Genomic DNA, 25,804 nt, shown 5'->3' on the forward strand with positions numbered 1-25,804 from the left:
ATGTGACACACCTCATTATAAAAGGGTTCTCATCCAGGAAAAAAGAGGCCATTGTTTCCCTCTACTAGTCACTCATTAGACCCATTATAGAGTACAATGCCCCTTTTGGAATGTACCTCACAAGACATCTGTAGCAGCTGGAAAGGCCACAGAAGTACCTCACAAAGAGGATTATGGGCCTCAAACAAATGCCCTACACTGACCGCCTCAAAAAACTCCAGCTTTACTCCATAGCATATCGCTTACTCTGAGTTGATCTCTGCCTAACATATAAAGCTATGTCAAACCCAGAGCTGTTGCACATGCTACACCTAAAGAAATCCCAATCCCTCCGAGCTACATGCTCTAGGGACTTAAACCTTGTCACCACAATAAACAGGACACGCTGGAGTGATAGATTCCTGTCCCAGAGACTTCCTATACTCTCGAACAAGCTACCCATCTATGTCAAGCAAAGTTCATTAGCACTCCAAGAAAAATCTTGATGAGTGGATGGGAAATAGAAAATACACCCCGGGGATCGCTTCTGTGTCTCTGCTGGACAGTGGCACAGGAAAATAACTTTCTTGGGTGGCGTAAGCTATGGAACCTTGCTGGCTAGGCCTACGTAGGCCCTTGGGCCGATAGCCTAGTACCTACCTATGAACCTATGGTTTAACTACATGGAATATGTGACTGGAAGTTTGCCAAGCTTGTCTGTGAAAATATCAGCATATTCACTAAAAATATTCTGTGTAAAACTGTCGTCGTTCAGATTTGTATGGTAGACCTCCTCATTAAATTAAATCATTCCCATTCTGAAACTGTCTTTGAGGTCTGAAAATGACTGCACGTGTCTTTTGACTACGTAAAACTGCAAGTCATGGCTGTTCCCAGCAGAATGGTGTGTGAGAACTACAGTGCCATCAGTCTGAATCTCTTCACCACCATAAGCAACTAGTTTTGCACACTGAGCCGAATCAAGTTTCTCACCAGCTCTTACTTTGGGAAACATTTGTGCTGATATAACACTGCACTTGAATCTAGTCTCTATTTTAAGCTCTACAGGTTTCCCATTAATCCGAACAGTGCAAGATATTTCACTCTTTGATGCCAACTGTTAATCTACTGTATTAACTATTTTGTCAATTACAGAGACCCCATCAACATAGAAAGTGTGCTCACAGCTCTCTGTCTAATCTACTGTCATCTTTGAAAGCTTTCTTTTAATAAAAGTATGTGCCACCTTAGATCTGCAAAGCCTTTGGAAGTGATTCCACTTCTTTGTATTTGTGACACTGCCGAACAAAAGCTAAGTACTTTTCTCGTTTAGGTTCATTACTGCCTCCGCAATTATGACAGCTAACAATAAGTTTGGGTGCTCCAGCCCCATTTGGGTTATGTTTCCTTTTCATCATAGCTTTGTTTTACACTATCAATATTCCCACTGGCAGACATTGCATGCATGTTTTTCTCATTTGTAAGCATATTGTATTCTTTCCTGTAAGCTCATATATTTACAAATCTCACTGGCTTTCCTGAACATTAAATCACTGTTTCGGAGCAAAATCTTTCTCACTGCATCATTATTAACACCGCACACACAAATGTGTTTTATCGACTCATCTCTCAGATCACCAAATCTGCACGTTTTAGCCTTATTTCTTAAGTCAGTAATATATGCTGCTATAGTTTCATCAGCCTTTTGATTTTTTGTGTAGAAGATGTGCCTTTCCATTGTAATATTCATTTGAGGGTTACACATTTTTCTAAATTTACATTTTAAGCACCCAGGGTCTTTCCGCGTTTCAGCCTGTATCACAGTATGGCGGTTCTCCTCCTCCCCTGCATACACAAATGAATGTTCCCTCTCAGTGGCTTCCGAGCCAGCTAAATTAAGTATGAATGCCTTTGTACCTGTGTCTTTAAAAGAAAATGCGGCCTGTAGGAAAACATATTCTTGCTCAAACACTCGCCAGTTCTCAGCAATATTGTCGAACACCAGCGGTTCAGGTCTATGAAATCCCTCTGCCATAACACAATAAGCATAGACCAGGTACTTGTAATAATGTTCAAATGCACAACAATCTCTGAAAAGGCTTCACTTTAACACTGTGAACACTCCTGGCACTTCGGATACGTCAAAAAGTTTTAGTTCATGGGAAAAATAGTACATTGCTAAAAAATGCAGTTGTTTTAGCCTTTTCATATGTTTTAACACTTTGAAAATTATTCTGAACACATTTGTATTTGTTTCAAATACTTTTATCAGTATGTCACAATTTTGGACGTTTCATTTATCTCAGTAATTATTTTGAACATTTTGAATGCTTCACCACTTATACGGCGACTGAAAAATACTTATACGGCGACTGAAAAATCATTTAAATTATTTTAAGTACCTTTGTGTCAAAGGGAAAAACTTCAAAGACCAATACACGTAAGGTTCAGTTAAGGCACTTTTAATTGACTTGCCGCAAGGAGACAAAAACATGCAAATACAAGGATTTGTCTAACTACTAACAGGAAGTATGTTCATTCTTATACTGTTTTACAAGACACGGCCTTCTAAGCTGACGTAATCAAACACAACTTTTAGCATTGTTCTACAGCAGATGTTGCTCAGATTTTCTGCTGACATGACTAGATTTGTGAGAAACTTTTGCGAAAAACAACCTGGCCTTGGTGACCATTAATCCGTTTACAAGCGTCTATTGTACAGTGTTACATTTCAAGGTACTCTTCTAATTCAGATACAAGCAAATGCTGATTGCAGTTCATATTTTCAAGCAGGCTTTGTACTAATTATCTGTAACTTCTACAGCTGTGTATTTTCTCACAGCACAAACGGAACTTCTTGTCTAAGCTTCATACAGGTAGTATTGTTCTATACATTATTTTCCTAACGCAAGCAGAAATCACCTGCTTCTCAGTAAATTTCCAAGGCACAAGCAAGATTTTAGCTAACAATACAAGGTCAGGAAGCAACTGCAGTTTGTACTAATTTATGCAGTATGAAATAGAATAAATGTGTTAACCCTTTTCAAGCTCTAAATGCACTAAGCATATTGCTAATACACACATTAATACATATTTTTTAACACTTTGAATAACCACTGACCTGTTTGTGAGTTGGTTTCTGTATATTTCTCTACTTCTAATTGCATGCCTCATGGTTTGTGAGTTGCTTCAACTTTGGATCCCATTCTGACACCATGTAGCATGTCTCTTGTATTCAAATGAGACACCGAGGCACTGTGATGGCCTCAAGTTGTTAATTGTACATTATCACTTCAGGAGCTGTAACTGGAGCATATATTTCAGCTAACTGACTCATTACTTCAAACACACTTGCATCTGCATCTCCATTCAGGCCTGTATTTACTCTAACTATACAAAATGACACTGATCTTGCACGTGCTCAGTAACTTAGTAACATGTGCTGTCTAGCTACAATGACTGACTAGGTGCACTACACACAATGATCTACATACCCCCCAGTACAACTATTGTGTCCAGACCTGAACCCAGCAGTTTCTGAAAGGCCCCCAGGGAAACTTGTGCCTCCACCTTGGGGACCTCATCTTTGTGCTATGAAAATCTTACCCTTCCTCCCTTTGAGCTAACTGCCTCTTCTACTTGTAAATTCTGCACCTGGAATACTATCCTGTTGCTGGCTTTCACTTCTAGGAGAGTCTTCGAACTTTAGACACTCAAGGCTGTCCCTCCTTTTCTTGTTTTTCGCAAGGACTGGGTTTCCCTAAGTGTTTATGGCTGAAATGGTGAATGAGATGTCTCTCAGCCACATTGTCAATCTGCACACTTTCTTTCCCAACCCGCAGAACAGGGGTGAAAGACTTACGTTGCCTAGATGTGCACAGACAGTTGTGATTTTATTTGGATAAGAGTATGTTCCTAAGTACCAATTGTTTCTCTCTTTCATGGACTCCAGGTGAGCCAGCCAGTATCTAAGCAAACCATTGCAAGCTGGATATCTAAATCCATTTCCTTTTGTTACTCGCATCATGGCAAACCCTGCCTAGTTGCCCATGAGCTCATTCTTCCAGGATGGTGGTCTCCTTGGTGTCCTTCTACAAAGGGGTGGATGCCAGGACAATCCTGGAACCTGCCACGTAGTTGTTTGTGCCGCCTTCACTAAACACTATAGACATGATGCCTTTTCAAGATCCAGGGCTTCCTTCTCTAGGCCAGTCCTCTCTGGACTCTTTGATAGTTCTCACCATTCTCAACCACCCTACCTTCTGTTCCTTTAAGCTCTGTGAATCACCCATCTGTTTGGAGCACTGCAACAGTGATTTCAGTCAGCACATAGTATAGTTGTGTAAGAACGTACCACAGCAATAGATGTTCATAGGTGTGATCTAGGACAATGGCCCTGGAGCCTTTACAAGCCTAGCCCATAGGATTACCCTGGCATCATGCCACCCAACCTTAGTTCCCAGTGCCTGTGTCAAGTAGAGCCACTGGAGTGATCCCCGGGGTGAATTTTCTATTTCCCATCCATTCAAGATTTCTCTTGAAGAGGGCCAGTGAGGCGCTCCTCTTGACATGTATGGGAAGCCTATTCCATAACATGGGCAGTCTCTTGGTTATGAACCTGTCCCTCCAGCTTGTTCTGTGGATTGCGGTAATGCGTTTGAGGTTTCTGGAGCATGTAATGCAGAGGGATTGGGATTTCTTTAAATGTGGCATTTCTAACAGAGCTGTGTCAGACATGGCTTTGTAAGTCAAGCAGAGATCGCTTCTAAGTAGGCGATATGAGACAGAAAATAGTTGGAGTTTCTTTGAGTCTGTCCATATAGGACAAGAGTTTAAGGCCTAGGATCCTCTTTGTGAGGTACTTTTGCGGCTTCTCCAGTTGTTACAGGTGTCTAGTAAGGTACATGCCAAATGGGGCATTGTACTCTGTGATTGCCTAATGAGGGAAGAATAGAGGGGAGACCATGACCTCTTTCTTCCTGGATGCAAAACCCTTAGTAATGAGATGTGCCACGTGGAAGGACTTTCTGACCACAGTGGCATTGTGATGGTCAAAAGAGAGGTTGCTGTCAGCCTGTGTTCCCAGATGTCTTATAATGCCTTCTGTGTTCAGTGGGCTACCATCGTTGTGGTAATTAATGGGAACCGGGTTTTTCCCCAAAGGGGCTAACGACACATTTTTTGGAATTGAGCTTAAGGCCATGGTTCTGACACCAGTCGTTGGTCTCAGAGGCCTTTCTGTAGGATGTCAGTATCATTTGGGGAGTTAATTATGGCTCCCAACTTGCAATCGTCTGAGAACTTTGTCAGCCAGAGTCCCTTCTTGTTGGCCAGGACTTCAGAGAAGTAGATACCAAACAGAAGAGGACCCAGAACTGAACCCTGTTGGACTCCACTCGTGACTGGTCAGCAGTCTGACTTGGAGTCAGCTACTTTCACACTGTGGGTTCTATCTGTGAGCCAGTTTGCAACCCACCTAGTGATATAGGGGTTGAAGCCTAGCTTAGTGAGTTTTTCTGCGATTCCTGAATGGGGAATGGTTACCAAAAGTCTTGGCCAGATCAAGGTAGGCTGTATGGAACCACCTTGCCTTCATCCACAGCTCTGGTGACTGACTCAAAGTAGTCGACCAGGTTGAGCAGGCATGATTTATCCTTCACAAAACCAAACTGTGTGGGATCCAGAGTTTGGAGATTCCCTATATCCTTGTTTATTAGGGCCATGATGATGCGTTCCATAGCTTTGCATGTCAGACTCGTCAGGTTAACGGGGCAAAAGTTCCCACGGTCTGTAGCTGCTGCTCCTTTATGGAGAGGGAAGACTGTAGCAGTGATGCATTTAGTAGGGACAAAGCCTGAGGTGATTGAACAGGGCACACAGGTGAGGTGCCAGTTCACTCTGTAGTTCATGTAGAACACAGCCAGGGATATTGTCAGGTCCCATAGAAGCTGTATTTTTGGCCTTGGACAGTGCTGTTTTAACCTGTGCAGCAAGTAATACTGGGTGTCTGGCAATCTACTGGTATCATGATTGGTCCTTTGGTGGGGGAGAAAGGGGTAAATTTGGCACTGAATCTGTTGGCCAGTATATTAGCAATATCTGTTGGCTCAGTATAAGAGGTACCATTGTGCAGTAGCTCCGAGCAAGTCTGGGTATTGCCGTGGAGATTCTTTACATAACTATAGAAGGCCTTGTGGGTTGTCTTTACTATCTGCTGCAATTCTGTTTTCATAGCTAGCTTTGGAGGATTTGATGAGGGATCTCAACTTTTTGTTGAGGCTGATAAGGAAGTTTTTCCAGTCTTGGGACTTTACCTTATTCCACATCAGTTTCCTCCTCCTGTTGTAGAGTTAGTTTATGGCAGGGGACACCAGATTGGCTTCCTTTTTTTGGAGAAGAGTGTCTTGGTTCTTTCGGGTCTGGCGAGATCCATGCATTTGTGTATGTGTTCGTACAGGGCATTAGTGTATGATTCAGCAGTCATGCAACTGTTCTCCAATTGCATGGGTTCCGTGAAGTTAGCCACCTCTGTTTTTAGGACCTCAAAGTTAACTTTGGAGAAGTTTTTTGTGGTGGTTACCTTTGCGGGGTGTGTGGGGGGGGGTGGATTTCCAAGGTGATTAGTTTGTGGTCGGATCTAACCAGGGAGGAGTTGACTATTGGTATAGAGCAACGGTTGCCCATGTTAGTAATGACCAGGTTAAGGATGCTGCTACTTGTAGTGGGGTTAAGAATGAGCTGGTCCAGGGCATTGGAATTTAATGAATTCCAGGAAATGGGTAAATGTATTGGCACCCGAGTAGTTTTCCCAGTTAATAGAGGGGTAGTTGAAGTCGCCCAGTATAAGAGTGTTGGACCCTAATATTCTCCGGGGTGCTTAGGAACATGGAGTGAGAGTCTTGGGACATGGTTGGGGACCTATAGCAGGCTACGACCTTTCAGTGTCTTACCCAAAGTTAGCTGCACCTGAAGTATCTCTGATGCATTATGTTAGGCTACTAGTCTGGAGGTGTGTGCATCCTTTATGAATATGTAAACACCATTGCCTTTGGAGCTTTGGTCCAAGTTCTGGGGCTGAGAGGTGTGGAATGACTTGTAGCCTGGTAGTGCGGGGGTGCTTTCTGCTGCCTTGAACCAGGTCTCTGTTACAGCACAAATATCGATGTTCTCCATTTTAAAGGAGTGCTTCGAGCGAGTGCATTTTGAGATTTAGCCTTATTGCGTTGAGCAGCATGACCCTCAGATTGCATTTGTTTGTAGCTGTTACTGTGGTAATTTGGTCTTTGGAACACCGCCTAAAAAAGACACTGTAGTGGTGGCAAGAGTTTTAGCCAGTATCTGGAAGCCCAGGGTGACAGATGCAGGCCATCTCTGGCAAAGCATCGAGGTCAGTCAGTCATGTCATCCCAGGCAGACAGCTACTGGATCCCTTTAGAATGACACCAGAAACTTAGCCAATTGTTGAAATCAATAATTTTCTGCTTGTACTGTGGTATCATTCTGGGTGATGGTAGGAGGCTGTCCAGGGCTAGGGTCGTACCCACCTGGCTACATAATCTGAGAGCTCCTCCATGTTTCTTTTCATATAGTCCAGGGAGGTACGTCTCAGGTCATTCACACCCACATGTACAATGACAGAGTATTTGTACCTGTTGTTGAGGGACCTGAGTGCATGCGTTGAGACAGATCCTGGCACCTTTCAGACAGCTGACTGTTACTTTTTCCTTATTCAGCCAAGTGAGTGGGACATAAGTGTGCCTCACTGCTGAGTCACCTATGACTAGTGTGTTAGGAATGCTGTTTTGCCTTTGAGATTTTGGTTGAGTGGCACACTGTTTAGGAGAGTTATGTGTCTCATGATTAGTGTTGTGGTGGTCAAGTGCGTTTCTGCCTTGGAGGTCTCTGCTGTTTGGTAGATTTTTATTGAGAGCCTCCACGAAGGTGGGTGTGTGGTTTGTGTTTTATGTGAAGACAGTGCTGGTGTGTGTTCTGGAGGGCTGTGTGTTCCATGTGATGTGATGCAAGTGTTGACCTTCTCCTCTTGACCAGCTATTTCGGACTTTGCTGGAGAGTGCGTGGCTTCCAATTTGGATATATAAGTGCATCTCTCGCAAGTCTGAGTGTTGGGAGATAAGAGGGAGAGGGTTGTCAGTGTACATGAGCAGTTGCTACATTGCCTCAGGATGCCCAAGTTCACCATGTTAATTGGAGAAAGCAGAGGGGACTGACCTTTAGATATGCCTGGAAGGTTGGGCATTAATAAGTACTGGAGCGGTTTCCTTCTAGAATGTTTAGTGCTGGTAGCATTTTTGTTTGCTACAATAATTGCTACAAGAAGTCTGGTAAAGTGCTAGACTAATAAACTACTAAAAGTGCAGGAGAGGAGAGAACTAGCAGATGTAAGGGACAAAATTGAAGAGCAGACTTTTTGGCACTGCTCAGAAGTTTACAAACAGTCCAGGATACAGCAAATCTGTATCTGGACTAGATTTGTTACAGTAAAGGCAGGAAACAGTTTGTTGTAATATTCCTTCCCACCTTCCTCATTCCATCTGGTACTGTTTTCTCTTTTTGTGCTCTGCCAAGCACACCCTAGAACTGAGGGGACTCCTCTCGCCTCCTGCTTGGCCCCTCCTAGCTCACCACATTCTCTTAGATATCTTCATACTGCTGTCTTGGAGATAGTCTGAGGATTTATGCTTGTACATCCACTTATATACTCCTGTGCTTGCTTGCTGAGATCTTATGTTGGAAATATGCTCCAGGGAAGGTTTAAGCTTCTGTAACCCAGACTGACATCAGTGGTGAAAACCTGTCTGTCTGAATTACTGAAACAGTGATTAGCAGGACATCTACTTTTATGCCAAGTTTTAACACAGCTTGATTTAGAGATCCATGAGGAGTCCTACACAGCTTGATTGAGAACACATAATGAGTTTTGTGAAAACTCATTTGCATTAGTGTCATTTCATCTCCTGTTTTGCCATGGTGGCTTTGAAATGACTCTCACCACTTTTACTTAATTTCCTCCAGGCCCTGTTTGAGCATTTACATTGAGGAAACTGGTAACACAGTTTGTGCTCACTCATTTGCCAGTGAAAGATTCCATTTCTTTGATGCCGATGCCTTCTGAGTTGACTGAGTCCTTGGCCCTGACGGTGTTGATGCCGGGGACCACTAGGGCCAGAGAGTTTGCTTAAAATCTTGCTTAAAATCTTCGTCTCATCTCTAGTTCTGACCTTGGTAATGTTGTTGTTGGCATTCAGGTGTGTGACACTAAAATACTTCACAGCAACTTCAGCCCAGGAGCATTTGGTTTTGATGTTTGGCACCAGTGTCTTCCCTGCAGTGCTAATGCAGTTGGTGCCGATAGTTTCTGGCTTGAATTCCATAGGGGACTTTCTGATGTGGGAGTGAACTTAGATGGGTTCTTTGCAGGACCATGTATAGGTTGCATTGGTTCCATTGGTCCCACCTATAGGCACCATTGAAACAGAGCCTTTTATTCACACACTGTGTTCTCATAGGACAAAGGACCTCTTAGGCCCAGAATACAGAGTTCTAGGGTGCGTTCTTCCCAGGAGAGTTCAGACACCTGTGCTGTGCAAGGCCACCAAGGAAGGAAGTAATGTAAGAGGAAGCGCTTTGACTCTCCTTTAGATATTCTCCCTCCCAGGTACATATCTAATGAAGGGGAGGTTCCACTAAATCCCTATTGAAGACACCTGCTTTGGTGAAATACTAGAGATAATGAGATAGAGGGGTATCCTAGCCAATTGACCTGTAGAAAGAGATTTTGCAGTAGATCTATGGGTCCTCGCTGTCCTAGAGGCCTGGATAGTGTCACCTCCTGGTTGGCACACACCTTGTCTAACAACATATTGTTTGGAGAGGACATATTCCTACTAGCTAGACAGAGTGCTTCTGACTCCCAAATTTCTATATTGGATTAAGGAGCTGCTTGTGGGTTCCATAGTGGTGCTTGTTGCCATCATGCATATGAGGTACCAGGCAATGCTTAGGCTCTTCATCCTCCCAACAAGGAATTGTGGTTGATTAATGGACTCTGGAAGTGTGTCTATGCATCCATCACCTTTTCAGTCATGACATTGAACTTTGTGGTGTATATGATTAGAATTCAGAGATATATGGTATAAAAGATATTGAATACACTGAAGCATTTGCTTACAGGTGATCTGAGGTCACAGAGACCTAAATAGCACCTATTACATATGTTTTTTTTTTCCACTGGCTAGGTGTTTGATTCAGAATACAACAGGTGGAGCAGCTGGAGCTGTGAGGTCAAGCATTGCAATGCACAGGCAAGCCTGGCTGTGCACCTCACAGATTTTATTTATTACTTCAAGATGGCATTTGTTAGTGACCCTTTGATGGATCCTCCTTGTTTGGGCAGAAGGTGAAAGAGAATGCATTGCATTGTGAGCATGATAGCAAATTGCCAAGGATTATTTCTTCCCTCCAGAGGTGATCATTTTGGTAACTGCTACTCAGAAATCCTGTACTGGGGAAATGTATAAAGGAAAATGGAAGTTTTCTTTCTGGGCAGCTTATTAATAATCTAGAACCCCATTTGGTCGCTTAGAGGTATTTAACTGTTTAACAGACATCTTCTACAAGGGAGAGGCTATTCTTTCCTGAAAGTTCACTTGGCTGCTATATTATTCTTTCACCTAGGATTTTTCTCTTCTTGTTTTAGCGTCACATAAGGTATGCAAAGCATTAAAAAAATGTATGCCAGGCTACTGCTGGCATGCCCTCCTTCTCCATGGCTACTAAGTTTTGAATTAAGTTAATTAACTCACTCTCTCTATCTGTCTCTGAGAACCAGCCCACTTTGCAGATTTTCAGTTTCTAACCTTGGAAGACTGTTCTGGTAGCCAATACCTCTGCAGAGACAGTTTGAGCTTCATTCTCTATCATCCAAATTCTCTTACTTGGTTTTCCATAAAGACAGTCACACTTAGAAATAACATATCAGGACACTGGAATGACCCATCTACCTTCCCCCCTTCAAGTTGTGTATTCCAAAGGAATTTGTAGGAACTCCAGAGGGGGTGGTGTTCCCTTCACAGTTTGTAATGGAAAAATGTAGTAGCTTTAATATAGTTAACTTTTTGTTGGGAGGTTAACTGGCTATTCACTTTCATTTGATCTTGAGTACTCCTCAGGGGAACAGGGATTTTTGGTACAAGGGTGGAGCTGGGGATTGCAGGAGTCTTTTTGCCAAGAAAACAGTGTCACTGTGACCAGTCCACTAGTCTCTAGTTTCCAGACAGAGACCAGATAAATCTAACATTCTGTTGATGTAGAAAGTAAGAAGGTGCACCATAAGCCACAAAAGCTGAAGTCAAAAATGCTAACTCCAAATGATAAAAAACGGGTTTAATAAAATGCCACAAAAAGGTAGACTGCAGTTTGGTAAGCGCTTTCACGTTGGATTCAACGCTTCATCAGACATTTAGGCAGTCACATCACATCCACTTAAATATGCATGATAACAACATTGTCTATTCAAATCAACAAATCAAAATGATGCAATTAACATAACATTAACTAAACAGCAGACACAATAAAATAATTAGAGACATCACTATAAATCATAACTAATGCCTAAGCAGTCTATTAACTAAAAAAGGTTTGAGCGCTAATCTATCATTTAGCCCAAACTTGTGGGCTTGTAATTTTAATATCCATTTGCCCTCCCTTTCTTCAATACAATTTCTAATGTTACCCAATCTGCCATTTTTAAAAACTAACTCCAATACCTGAAATTTAAAACTATGGGCATGTCCTTGTTCTATTACATGTTTAGCTAGGGCATTGGTGACATTACCCTTGGCAATGGCATAAACATGCTCTCTAATACGTTCACGTAATGTTCTTGTTGTCATTCCTACATAGAAAACCTTGCATAATTGGCACTCAGCTATGTAGACCAAACTGTCAGATCTACAATCAGCATAGCGCTTAAAAATGTAGGTACGTTTTGTTTCAGGGTGTATAAAGCAATCAGAGTTGGATATGTACTTGCATTGATTGCAAGAATGGCAAGCAAATGTACCTGTCTTGGTGGAAAACTTAGCATTCTGATGGACCCTGTCATAACAGAGTAGTCTGTTGAGAGACGACATGTTCCTGTAGGCAACACGAGGTCTCTCATCAACTAGATTTTTAATCCTTTCATCCACCATCAAAAGTCTCCAATTTTTGTTGAGAACATCTATGATGTGTTGATTTCTGTTGGTGAATGGAATAACGATTCTGTTGACAGTGAGTGCGCTATTCACCTTGTTAGAACGTGCATGAGAGTAAGATCTATTAATCAGGGGAGCTCCCACATCTTCCCTGAGAAGGTCACCCATGCAAATGTGGTCAAGGACTTGCTTACGATTATAGCCTCTAGACATGAAGTTCTTAGCTAATTGTGCCTTATGCTGATGTGATGTTAATTTAGAAATCCTTATGGTCTGGTTCTTAACTATGTTCTGATGAACATGTCTGGGATGCATGCTGTCCCGATGCAATAGGTTATTCCTCCAACATGGTTTTCTGAAAAGTTCAGTATCAAAACCATTAGGTCCCTTAATGATTTTGACATCTAAAAATTCGATCTCATTAGTCGAATAAGAACAATCAAAACTAAAAAAATTAGGTGTCTCATTCAGGTAAGTGGTAAAAACCAACAATTGCTCAACAGTACCACCCCACAATAAAAAGACATCGTCTACAAATCTGTTAAAATATTTAAGGTGTTTCTTGTGCTCAAAATCAGTGTTAAAAACATATAGTTCTTCCCATTGTGCCAATACCAAGTTGGCATAGGCATTGGCACATCGCCACGCCTTTAGTTTGTAAGTAATTTCATCATAACAGAGAACGTTGTTCTCAAGAACAATCTCAAGAAGGGACATACACCTGACAGTGATGTTTTCTGGTAGTTTCTTTTGTAATAATAATGTCCTGACATAATCCATACCAATATCGTTGGGTATGGATGTGAATAAAGACTTCACATCAAGTGTGACTAATATGTCATCAGTGTCAAAATGGAGAGACCTGCTATACGTAGCTAAGTTCTCTAGGAAATGAGATGTATCCTTTAGGACATGCTTAACTTCTAAAACAATGGGTTTCAATAACTTATCCAAATATATGGATAAAGGTTCAGTTAGCCATCCACGCCAGATGATGGGTCTTAAGGGAGGATTCATCACATCTTTGTGAATTTTGGGTAAACCTCTGAATGAAGGTACTAAAGGTTTGTCAACTAACATGTATAAATATAAATCCCTATCAATGACCTTGGTTAGCATTAGGTCATATAGATTAGCATGTACTCCTTTATCCTTCATTCAGAGGTTTACCCAAAATTCACAAAGATGTGATGAATCCTCCCTTAAGACACATCGTATCTAGCCGTGGATGGCTAACTGAACCTTTATCCATATATTTGGATAAGTTATTGAAACCCATTGTTTTAGAAGTTAAGCATGTCCTAAAGGATACATCTCATTTCCTAGAGAACTTAGCTATGTATAGCAGGTCTCTCCATTTTGACACTGATGACATATTAGTCACACTTGATGTGAAGTCTTTATTCACATCCATACCCAGTGATATTGGTATGGATTATGTCAGGACATTATTATTACAAAAGAAACTACCAGAAAACATCACTGTCAGGTGTATGTCCCTTCTTGAGATTGTTCTTGAGAACAACGTTCTCTGTTATGATGAGAAATATTACTTACAAACTAAAGGCGTGGCGATGGGTACCCCTTGTGCCAATGCCTATGCCAACTTGGTATTGGCACAGTGGGAAGAACTATATGTTTTTAACACTGATTTTGAGCACAAGAAACGCCTTAAATATTTTAACAGATTTGTAGACGATGTCTTTGTATTGTGGGGTGGTACTGTTGAGCAATTGTTGGTTTTTACCACTTACCTGAATGAGACAACTAATTTTTTTAGTTTTGATTGTTCTTATTCGACTAATGATAGAGAATTTTTAGATGTCAAAATCATTAAGGGACCTAATGGTTTTGATACTGAACTTTTCAGAAAACCATGTTGGAGGAATAACCTATTGCATCGGGACAGCATGCATCCCAGACATGTTCATCAGAACATAGTTAAGAACCAGACCATAAGGATTTCTAAATTAACATCACAAGATACTGCTTACAATCAGCATAAGGCACAATTAGCTAAGAACTTCATGTCTAGAGGCTATAATCGTAAGCAAGTCCTTGACCACATTTGCATGGGTGACCTTCTCAGGGAAGATGTGGGAGCTCCCCTGATTAATAGATCTTACTCTCATGCATGTTCTAACAAGGTGAATAGCGCACCCACTGTCAACAGAATCGTTATTCCATTCACCAACAGAAATCAACACATCATAGATGTTCTCAATAAAAATTGGAGACTTTTGATGGTGGATGAAAGGATTAAAAATCTAGTTGATGAGAGACCTCGTGTTGCCTACAGGAACATGTCGTCTCTCAACAGACTACTCTGTTATGACAGGGTCCATCAGAATGCTAAGTTTTCCACCAAGACAGGTACATTTGCGTGCCATTCTTGCAATCAATGCAAGTACATATCCAACTCTGATTGCTTTATACACCCTGAAACAAAACGTACCTACATTTTTAAGCGCTATGCTGATTGTAGATCTGACAGTTTGGTCTACATAGCTGAGTGCCAATTATGCAAGGTTTTCTATGTAGGAATGACAACAAGAACATTACGTGAACGTATTAAGAGAGCATGTTTATGCCATTGCCAAGGGTAATGTCACCAATGCCCTAGCTAAACATGTAATAGAACAAGGACATGCCCATAGTTTTAAATTTCAGGTATTGGAGTTAGTTTTTAAAAATGGCAGATTGGGTAACATCAGAAATTGTATTGAAGAAAGGGAGGGCAAATGGATATTAAAATTACAAGCCCACAAGTTTGGGCTAAATGATAGCTTAGCGCTCAAACCTTTTTTAGTTAATAGACCGCTTAGGCATTAGTTATGATTTATAGTGATGTCTCTTTAATTATTTTATTGCGTCTGCTGTTTATTTAATGTTATGTTAATTGCATCATTTTGATTTGTTGATTTGAATAGACAATGTTGTTATCATGCATATTTAAGTGGATGTGATGTGACTGCCTAAATGTCTGATGAAGCGTTGAATCCAACGTGAAAGCGCTTACCAAACTGCAGTCTACCTTTTTGTGTCGTTTTATTAAACCCGTTTTTTATCATTTGGAGTTAGCATTTTTGACTTCAGCTTTTGTGGCTTATGGTGCACCTTCTTACTTTCTACATTTGCTTCTGTTTTCAATTTTGAGGGTGCTTTACCTAGCAAGAAGTGCTCATATACTTGTTAACATTCTGTTGAGCATAACTTAATGCAGACAACAAAGGAAATTAACAAATGCAGTTCATTAATATCTTTTGGATGGGTAAGACGTAAGGCTTTCTACTTTCCAAACAAACTGTTTCCACATGGATAATCCTATACCATCTCAGAAGCTTTCATTCTACAAGAGTATCAGCATCTTCTGGGGCTTTTTGTTTTTCAGAAGTCTGGACTCTTAAGTCAATTTTAGACTTTCATTTGGTCATGTATTCATATCTTTACAGAACATTACAAAATTGATACTTTTTCCAGGTCCAGGACTGGCTTTGCCAGAACCATTCTTCAGTGATTACTAGACTCCAGTGCCTGTCTCGACTTCCATTCTCCATAAGAAATTTGGGGAACCATCCCATCAGTTAGCATTACTGCAACTATGATCTAATGATAAACATAGTACAGTTGTGTGAGAACTTACCATAACAGTAGATGTTTGAATAGATTACTGCTGCAGTATAGTCATCCTCCCTACAGCCTCCTTTTCCTTCCCTTAAATTTTGGCAAAGGTGGAACCCTCATTTGCTTTACCGTTCCCTCTCTTTTCCCTTTATATTGTGAGTCTGGCCTGTTTAGTACCTAGCTTCAATAATCTTCTGGGGCAGGAAGACTCTTGAGTAATTTGGTGCCCATACACCCCTTCTGTACTAGCAAATAGCAGTTGTATCTAGGGCTGAGGTCAGGTGTACAGCACATGAGGAAGGTGCTCCTGAGCATTGGCATACTGCCAGGACATCCCATTGGTTAATATTACTGCAACAGTGATCTACTTGCACATCTATTGTTATGGTACGTTCTTAAACAACTGCACATTTCTGTGCTATAGCTGCATGCTCTCAACTTGCCCCACACCCCAATAAACATGTTAGTCTCATATGCCTCCTCATTTCTGTTCCCCTGCCACTATGCCAGTTCCATCAGGTGCCTGAGGTGTTAATCAAACTCTGGTGGTATGGGTCATATTTAAGGTTTTCTTCCTCTATTCCAGGAGAACTGGTAGATGCTTATCTCTAGTTGGAGTTTTATCTTTGGGAAGTGAATGAACATGGACAGATGTACCTACATTCTTGATATTTGTGTCTGTTAATTGTAAGTAGAGTCTAACATTGGCAAAACAAATGTCCAAATGGATTTCTCACTGCATGTTTTTCCTTCTGAAAGTAGATTTTAGTGAAGTGGAATTGCATTTTCCAGGAGAAGTGATGGATGTTAGCATTGTTTTAGATATGTCCACTGTGGGCATTTCTGTTTTAGTTGCCTGTTTGTATATGCAGAGCTTTACAAAGAACTAGAACCATGAACTTCACTTTCGGTGTACAGTGTGCTTTAGAAGAGCTATGCTTTAGGGCACCTTATCTTTTGTGACAGCTTCTTCCTTATGGCTCATAATACCCATTTTGGAGTTGCATTTGGAAACTGCTTAGAGTCCTGCCCGGGTGTTTACCAAGAATGATCAGCTCTCTGAAGTAAGATAATACACGAGTAGATTAAAAGGGCCATCACAGTGGTTGCTTTATTCCCACTTTTGTTGCGGCATTCCATTTAGTCTGTGTGTTTTTGCAGATGGATCTGGGTTTGAGCAGTGTCAGGAACTGAAGTCTGATGGGTAACACATTCCTCCAAACCCTGATGCTAAGGGCATATTGCATGGGCTTGAAGGGGAGCTTGCCTCTGTGAGTATGGAGACTTCAGATTTGTGAAAAGTCAACTTGAGGTAACAAAGAAGTACTTGACATACTTTAGGCATAACAGAAGGGCTCTTTTTATGGTCATCTTTATATGCTGAGTACTTACTTGCTCATTGTAGATAACTTGACATTACACTGTCCAAAGAAATATTAATGCAGAAATGTTCACTAATCTATGAAGTAATGAAGCCACCAGATCATAATGCATTTGAACCCATTTTCCTTTGTCATTTTTGCACCTGTCAACTATGGAACCAGAACCGCACAATAAGACTCCAAAGAAACATTGCAGCCAAGGACAGGACTTCAAACAGAAACAGTTCTCTTTATTGGATACAATCACAATAAATGTTAAACACTATCGTTCCCCCCATAAAATTACATGGGACTTATTCAGAACAAAAACCATCTGAATAGATCAGGTTTAAATATTATTCAAACACATACTTAACTAATCAACGTTAACAAACAATAAAACAGTTAAAAAAAGCATTAGCCTTCAATGTGCCTGAGCTTTAGTAAACAATATATACTATTATATTCATTCAGGCCAGGGTACTCCGATGCATTTAGCTTTAATTGCCATCTTAGTTCACACTAATCTAGGTGTTCTAGTAGCACCCTCCCTTGACTGTCTAAAACTATCTGCTGCAGAACAAAAAAAAAACAAAACAAATACATGTTCATTGTGTTCTAATATATGTTTAGATAGTGCATTTGTACTTATACCATTTTTTTATATCATTTAGATGTTCATACATTCTTTCTCTGAACTTTCTACAGGTTTTTCCTATATAAAATACTGGACGTTGCAGGCATTTTGCAGCATAAACGCTTTTAGACTGAGTGAAATGACCATATATATTAACCTTACAGTCACCCAGTCTAAATTTTACCCGTTTCAATAACATTGGGGCACTGCCTGCACATCCCATATTTAAAGTTTCCAAAGGGCCTATTATTATGTTCTTTTCCTATCCTATTATTTTCAATAGATTTTAAAAAGATCTAGCGTTTTTAAACAATAAATGGCTTAGTGCCTAATTTTTCTGCAGTCATATAATCCAAATTAAGGATGGACAAGTTTTTATTGGCAATTTTTAGTGCAGCTAAACTGTCTTTATTGAATGTCATAACAAAGGAGAGGGTTTTTCTTTTTCTCCTCTATTTGTTGCCCCTTCATCAATAACACCTGTTACTTGTTCTTCGTCACAAGACATGGACTGTTGACTTAAGATTAACATAAAATCCCACTTGCTCTTTTTGTTTGAACTTCCATGTTTACTTTCTGCAGTAGGTGTTCGGGGTAACAAAATCATGTCATCCAGTGTGATGTCTCATGGAAGACATTCTTCACAATAATTACATTTTTTTGAGCGACAATACTTCAAGCAAGTGGTAGGTGTAGCTATGGGGGCCGCTTATGCCCCCATGTGTGCAAATTACATTGTCTTTTTGAGAAACTGAATACATATTTAAAAGTAGATTTGTGGAAAATATAAAATACTACACAAGGTTTTTGGATGACCTTTTTTTAGTTTGGGTGGGGTCATCAGAGCTATTGGATGAATTTCTGGATTACATTAATAATAGTACCATCTTTTTAGAATTTACTCAGTTTACATATGGAGAGAATATATTGTTTGGATGTAGAAATTAGTATAGACGAAGAGAAGCAGACACTTAGATCAAGGATGATCTATAGAAAAACAAGTTTCTCATATTATTTGGATTACAGTAGCTGCCACCCCTTCATACCAAAAGAGATCAGCGGTAATGGTGCAGCTGGTAAGAGCAGCCGGGATGGTGACAGATGATGACTTTATAGCTAAAACCAATTTTATTATGGACATGTTTAGGAGAAGGGGTTACCCTGAACACCTACTGCAGAAAGTAAATATGGAAGTTGAACAAAAAGAGCTAGTGGGATTTTCAGACCCATCTTAAGTCCACATCTTGTGACGATGAACATGTAATAGGTGTTATTGATGAAGGGGCAATGAATAGAGAAGAAAGACCTTCTCCTTTGTTACAACATTGAATAAAGACCGTTTAGCTGTAATAAAAATTGTCAATAAAAACTGGTCCATCCTTAATTTGGATTATATGACTGTAGAAAAATTAGGCACTAAGCCATTTATTGTGTTTAAAAAGGATCGATCTTTTAAAAATCTACTTGAAAATAATAGGGTAGGAAAAGAACATAATAGGCCCTTTGAAAATTTTAAATGTGGGATATGCAGGCAGTGCCCCAATGTTATTGAAACAGGTAAAATTTAGACGTGATGACTATAATGTTAATACACATGGTCATTTCACTTGTCAGTCTAAAAGTGTTTATGCTGCAAAATGCCTGCAATGTCCAGCATTTTATATAGGAAAAAACTGTAGAAAGTTCAGAGAAAGAATGCATGAACATCTAAATGATATGCACTATCTAAACTTATAGTAGAACACAATGAACATGTATTTTTTTTTTTTTGTTCTGCAGCAGATAGTTTTAGACAATCTAGGGAGGGTGTTACCAGAAAACTTAGAATTGTGTGAATTAAGATGACAATTAAAGCTAAATGCATCTGAGTACCCTGGCCTGAATGAATATAATAGTATATATTGTTTACTAAAGCTCAGGCACATTGAGGGTTAATTTTAATTGTTTTATTGTTTTTTTTTTTTACTTTGGTAAAGTATGTGTTTGAATAATATTTAAACCTGATATGTGCAGTTGTTTTTTATTCTGAAGAAGTCCCATGTAATTTTATGGGGGACGAAAGCGCTTAATGTTTATTGTGGTTGTATACAATTAAGAGAACTGTTTCCGTCTGAGGTCCTGTCCTTGGCTGCAATTTGTTTCTTTGGAGTATTTTTGCACCTATGCGTACTGATTACCAAGCCTCTCCCCAGTTGGACACAGCCAAGTTCAATCTTTGCACACTGGGACCTCCCTGTCATTGCTGTGGCAAGAGCTGTCCAGAGCCATGAAAGCATTTTGTGCTCTTGCCAGAATCCAGCAATTTAAGGTGTTTCTTTATTGATCTAACCCCACCTCTAGGTGGAGGGACAATGTGCATTATGGACGAGGCGCACAGTAACTTTTTAGTGCTACTGCACAGTTCTGAACATCCAACTTGAAAGCCACCATCCATCAGAGCAGCTAGATGAGGCTGAGATCCACCACAGGCTGTGTATTTGTATTCCATTTCCCACTGCCAGGAGAACTGAGTAGCTCATGGCTGGCTTTGACCCCCCCACACACACACACACACACACACAACCCAGGATGAGCACATTGTCCTCCTTGCTGGCTTCTTGAAGTGGCCAAAACTACTAATTTGTCCCAGGTTGCCTGGACAGGCAGGGCTTTATCTCTGTGCACAACTAGAACTAGAAAGTGAATACATTTTATCTGTGTTCTGACTTTAAGACATTATATTTCTGGAAAAGTCAACAGTTTTATCACATGCATAGTTGCATATTGCTTGAGAAAGCATTTGAAAATTAACATGTGTTAAGTGACACTATTTTTTTTATTAATTTTTCTGATTTCATTCTATTCATTCTTTTAGAGTTGTGTTGCAAACTTCCTTGATGTCGTTATCAGTGGCCGTGCAGTAGAAACACCACCCATGTCCTCTGTTAATCTTCTAGAAGGACTAAGTAGGACTGTAGTGTACTTGACGTACAATCAACTTATGATACTGGTAATGTATGTTGTGTGTTGTAAATGGAGATGTGTAAAAAATTATTTAAAACTTAACAGATATGCCAAAAAAAAAAGGACTTGGCAATACACACTGAAAACACACCTTTTGTTTGCTATTTTGTTCTTCATGGTGCATTGTATTGATTTGTACTTGGTGTGTTGCCATAAATTGTGATCTGAAGTAGTTTACTTCATTTGGTCTTCAACCTGTGGGAATACGGATCCATATCGGATTCGAGCTGGCAAAAATTAATAGCATCAGCACCGAGCTCCAGGCTCCTCCCCTTACCCATAATACACCTCCACTGCCTTCCATCCCCAGATCTCATTTGCCGCAATTTGTAAAACATTGTGTCGCTAGAGCTCCAGCTAGCAGGGTGATTCTGATTGTAAGTTTTTCTAAATTTTCTGTTACTTTTAGCCGTTTCAGGTTAGTATAGGTACCCTTTCTCCCCTCCCATCGCTTTGGTGTCGAGTGTAGGTTTGTAGTTGTATTTAGTTTAGAGTAGTTTGTCTGTGGTGCCCCCCCCCCCCTTAGTCATGTCTAGTGTGGTGAGTGGATGTGTTATTAGTCTAAAGAAAGAAAGTTTTTGGTCTGTCTCTTTCTTTTTTAAGGCTTCTTCTTTGGTAGTATGGCTGAAAAGCTTATCTTTAAGCACTGCACAGAGTGTGGCCATAAGCTCTCCCCAGCGGATGGCCACACTCTGTATGTGTTGTGCTTAGGTGTGGCCCAAATTAATGTGGAGTGCTCCATTTGTGCAGGGTTCAATCCCTGAGCTTTGAAAGATAGAAAGGCCAGTTGGCCCTCAAAGGTCATCTGCCTGCCACTGATCCTTCTTCCTTGTCTTCAACTTCAGTCACAGTGACTGCTGTGGCTGCCTCTCCTGCTTCTCTCCATCTGGCATCCCCTCCCTCCCAGGCTGGGACTCAAACTCCTGCATCTAAGCCTGTGGTAGTGGAGCAGAGGAGAGGTAGAGAGCGGGAGAGAGAGTTGAAGAAGGAAAAGAGGAAGAGGTCTCCAGACCTCTCGTCCCTGAGCAAGTATGCACGGACCCATGTTTCTCCTCAGCTCCGTTCTCCAAGGTTCTCCCCGGAGCCAGAGGAGGCACGTTCAGTCTCCTGAGCCTCGGTTTCCCGACCGGCCAGGTCGGAGTCCATAGCCTCGTCTCGGTTGACACGTTCTTTATTGGACATGGATCTGGATAAGATGATGAGACGCTTTAACTGTACACAGATCCAGATGGGGGTCTTGCCAGCCCCCCTCCCTTTTTTCAGCTCATTTCTCCTTCCCCAATCTGACCTTCGGCTTTGGAGTTTTCGGATCCGAGGTTGGCCTTGGTCAGGGGGTCGGCTCCGGACCTTGTGTCCTCGACGCCGATAGCTGCCTAGAGCATTTTGGATCTGAGCTGCTCTCTGAGCCAGAGCCTGGGTGTCTGATCCAAGGGAGAGGAACCTTTTACATCGGCTCCGACGTTGTCAGGCCAGGTTCCCTTCCTTGGAGCTCCGTCCACTTCAGGTCCGGCTCCAATTCTTGTGTCGGATCTGGGGAGGCCAACTTCCTTATTAGCCTCCCAGGAGGTCTGCTGTCCGGTGTTCGATGTGGTAGAACGGGTCCTCTCCATTGGATCAAGGCCTCTGACCACCCACTTGGATTCCGCCCAGACTCCTTCGGCTCTGTCTACGGTCCCCATTGTCTTACCAGAGGGACAGCCTGTGCCCGAAGAGCCCCAGATGGTTCCCCCAGAGGAAAAATGGCTTGTGAGCGCACCCAGGGGAGCCCCACAGGGGATATGCCTTGCAAGCATACGTACAAGAGGAGGCACTTGGACTCCTCCGAGTCCCTAACTGAGGACACAGATTAAGTTGATAGGGAGGGCTCCCCAAGAACACCTTCCAACTAGGTCTCCTTTGGAGATATCATGGAGGTCCTGCACCCTTGGGGAGGTTGGTCTGTCCCCAAGCCCTCCTCTGACGAGTCTGTTTTTGGAGGCTTTTGGCACGGGCCCATCTACATCTTGGGTGTCCCCTCCCATGGATCCTTTAGTGGATTTGATCACCTTGCGGGCGTGGAAGGAACCAGATACCGTGGAGCCGATCCTGAAGCGCCCCGATAAGTTTGAGTCCCCCTGTTGACAGTCTTCCTGGAACAAGGGCTCCCCAGTGGACGCCATGGTGGTAGCAGCAGCTACAAAGAAGGAACTATCTCAGGTGTAATACTTGGCTCAGGTTGTGCCAATTCGCCGAACCCTTTAAGGCGTTCTTTGCTAATGCCCCTTCATGACTGCTCGACTCTTTTCGGTAAGACTGTCAAGGAGACACTAGTTCAGAGTGAGAAGGACGGGAAGACACTGCCATCAGGATCCACTTCTCTAACCCTCCAAGGTCCTTTTCCTGGAACCAGAGAGGGCAAAAGAAGATGTGGTTCCGGAAGTCTCAGTATTCCCGGGACACTCAGGGCTCTTCTTCCCCTAGAGGAAGAGGGGGACAGAATGGATGCTGGCCCAAAGGCCGAGGGGGTTCGCGAAACTTCGAGTCTCGAGAATCTTTCTCTGACAGACCTGGGATGCAACCCTGAGGGGTTTTCTGGCCGCTCTACTCTGGAGGCAGTTGGGAGATGATTGTCCTTGCACCCAGTGGCATGGGAGTTCATAACGGACCGCTGGGTGCTTCAAATCATATCCAGAGGATATTCTATCCCCTTCGTGGGTTCCCCTATACCTCCCAAACACCTCCTGGGCGTTCCACCCATGCAAAGGGAGGCAGCATCACAGGAAATTTCCAAACTGCTAATAAAACGAGCCATCAAAACCATCCCCCCCCAGTTCAGTCGGGATCGGGCTTCTACTCCAGGTTCATTTTGGTGCCAAAGAAAACGGGGGACTTAAGACCCATCCTGGATCTCTCTATCCTGAACCTGTCAGTTGCCAAAGAAAAGTTCCGGATAGTCGCACTATAGTCAGTCATGCTGTACCTGCAAGAGAGCGACTGGATGTGCTTGTTAGATCTCCAAGAAGCTTACTATCACATAATGCACAGAAGCTCCAGGAGGTTCCTCCGCTTCTGCTAGGGGCCAATCATTATCAATTTCAAGCCCTACACTTTGGTCTCACCACAGCCCCTAGGGTGTTGACCAAAATGATGGCAGTTGTAGCGGCTCACCTGAGGCTTCAGGGGATTCAGGTCCATCCATACCTGGACGATTGGCTCCTCACTGCTCCCACCAGCCGTCTACTTTCCCAAACCAGGGATTACTTTCTGACACTTGCCCTGAGTTTGGGTATCACAATCAACACAGTCAAGTCTCTACTAGAGCCTGTATAGGTGATAGATTACTTTGGTGCCAGGATAGACACACTACAGTGCAAAGTATTCCTGAACCTCGGAGAGCATTCAAAACCTCAGGATGCATGTCTCCCTAATTTACCGTTCTCACCTCCCAACAGCAGAATCAGTGATGAGGGCCCTAGGCTCGATGGCGGTGACCATAACTCTCCTTCCATGTGCTTGGCTACACATGCGGATTCTTCAATGGACTCTAGCGGTTCAGTGGTCCCTGTTGGCTTTACCACTAACCTATCCTATCCACCTGAGTCAAGTGTGTTGGTTGTCCCTCATATGGTGGATGAGCTTTGTGGACATTTTGGAGGGCCGATCCTTTGTTCTAGCCCCGGCCCAAACCACAGTGACCACGGATGCCTCACAACTCGGGTGGGGCAGTCCAAGGCATGTGGTCCCCCTTAGAGACCAGCTTGCATATCAGTGTCCTAGAGATGAGGACGGTCTTTCTAGCGTTGCAGGCCCTTCATGCCTTTTTTCCTCTGGGGACGATTACCAATCAGTCAGACAACATGTCAGTCTAGTATATCAACAAACAGGGAGGGACCAGATCTTATCCCCTTGGTCGCAAGGCCATGAGAGTGTGGGAATGGACGATCTCCACTTGTCGCTTTCTCATCTCAATGCACATTCTGGGACGGTCCAACATTCTAGCAGACAGGCTAAGTCAGACCATTCTGATACCTTACTTGAGTGGTCTCTGAATCTATCCGTAGCAGAACAGATCTTCAGCGAGTGGGGTCAACCTTGCTGCAATCTCTTCGCATCTCCTCCCAGCGTGAAGTGCAGCAGGTTTTTCGCTCTGAATCCCCTGCCAAGGGAGTCCCCCAGAGACGTTTTACTTCATTCTTGGCCTCCCGGTCTTCTGTATGCTTATCTGCCAGTTTCCTCTCATCCAGAGGTTTCTGCAGAAAGCTTGTCGACTGGGGAGCAAGGTGATCCTCATAGCCTCATTCTAGCCTTGTCAGGTATGGTTTCCCTTCCTTTGGTCTCACCTTCTGGCTCCACCTTGGATCCTAGATCCCATTCAGGATCTGATTTCACACCCATCGGGGGTGCCTCTGGGACAGCCTGATGCTCACGGTTTGACTGCTGCTGTTCCCGTGATTGCTAGGACTCCCGGACTTTACTCCCCAGTTGTCTATTTTGGTAGCTGCTCATAAGTCTTCTACCAGAAAGGCTTATCGCAGCTAATGGAAACGTCTTTCTTTCTGGGCCTCTCAGAGGAGTTTAGATCCTTTTACGGCTCCTATTTCCACCATTCTTGATTTTCTAGCTGGTATTTTCCAGCATGGAGCTAGTTCTTCTACTGTCAAAGTTCATTTGGCTGCCATTTCTCATTTTCATGGGTGAGAATTCTGCATCCTTGGCATCTTCTAAACTGTATAAAGCCTTTATTAAAGGCACTTTTTTTGCTACGCCCCCCGGTCAAAGATCCAGTCCCCCCCTGGGACCTATCTGTGGTTCTCCAAGCTCTGGTCGCTCCGGCTTTCAAGCCTGCTGCAACTGCAGATCTAAAATTTCTGTTGTGGAAAACAGCTTTTCTGGTGGTGATTACCTCTGCTAGAAGGGTTTCGGAACTACAGGCCTTGTCCAGAAAATTCCCGTACATGATTTTTCATAAAGATAGTTTCCCTTCGAACCAGCCCATCTTTTCTTCC

The 25,804-nt window shown here is 42.3% G+C and overlaps 1 protein-coding gene across 2 annotated transcripts in view; it reads left to right on the plus strand.

Moving 5' to 3' along the window:
• GAPVD1 (GTPase activating protein and VPS9 domains 1) overlaps nt 1-25,804 on the plus strand; it is a 3,238,556-nt gene that overhangs the window by 894,387 nt on the left and 2,318,365 nt on the right. For both annotated transcript variants that reach the window (XM_044058337.1, XM_044058338.1), the window contains exon 5: nt 20,671-20,805. In XM_044058337.1, coding sequence (XP_043914272.1) covers nt 20,671-20,805 — 135 coding nt within the window. The remainder of the gene's footprint in view (nt 1-20,670; nt 20,806-25,804) is intronic.

This window comes from Protopterus annectens, chromosome 16.part0 (assembly GCF_019279795.1).
Source record: "Protopterus annectens isolate FY-2018-M chromosome 16.part0, PAN1.0, whole genome shotgun sequence".
NCBI classification, from domain to species: domain Eukaryota; kingdom Metazoa; phylum Chordata; order Ceratodontiformes; family Protopteridae; genus Protopterus; species Protopterus annectens.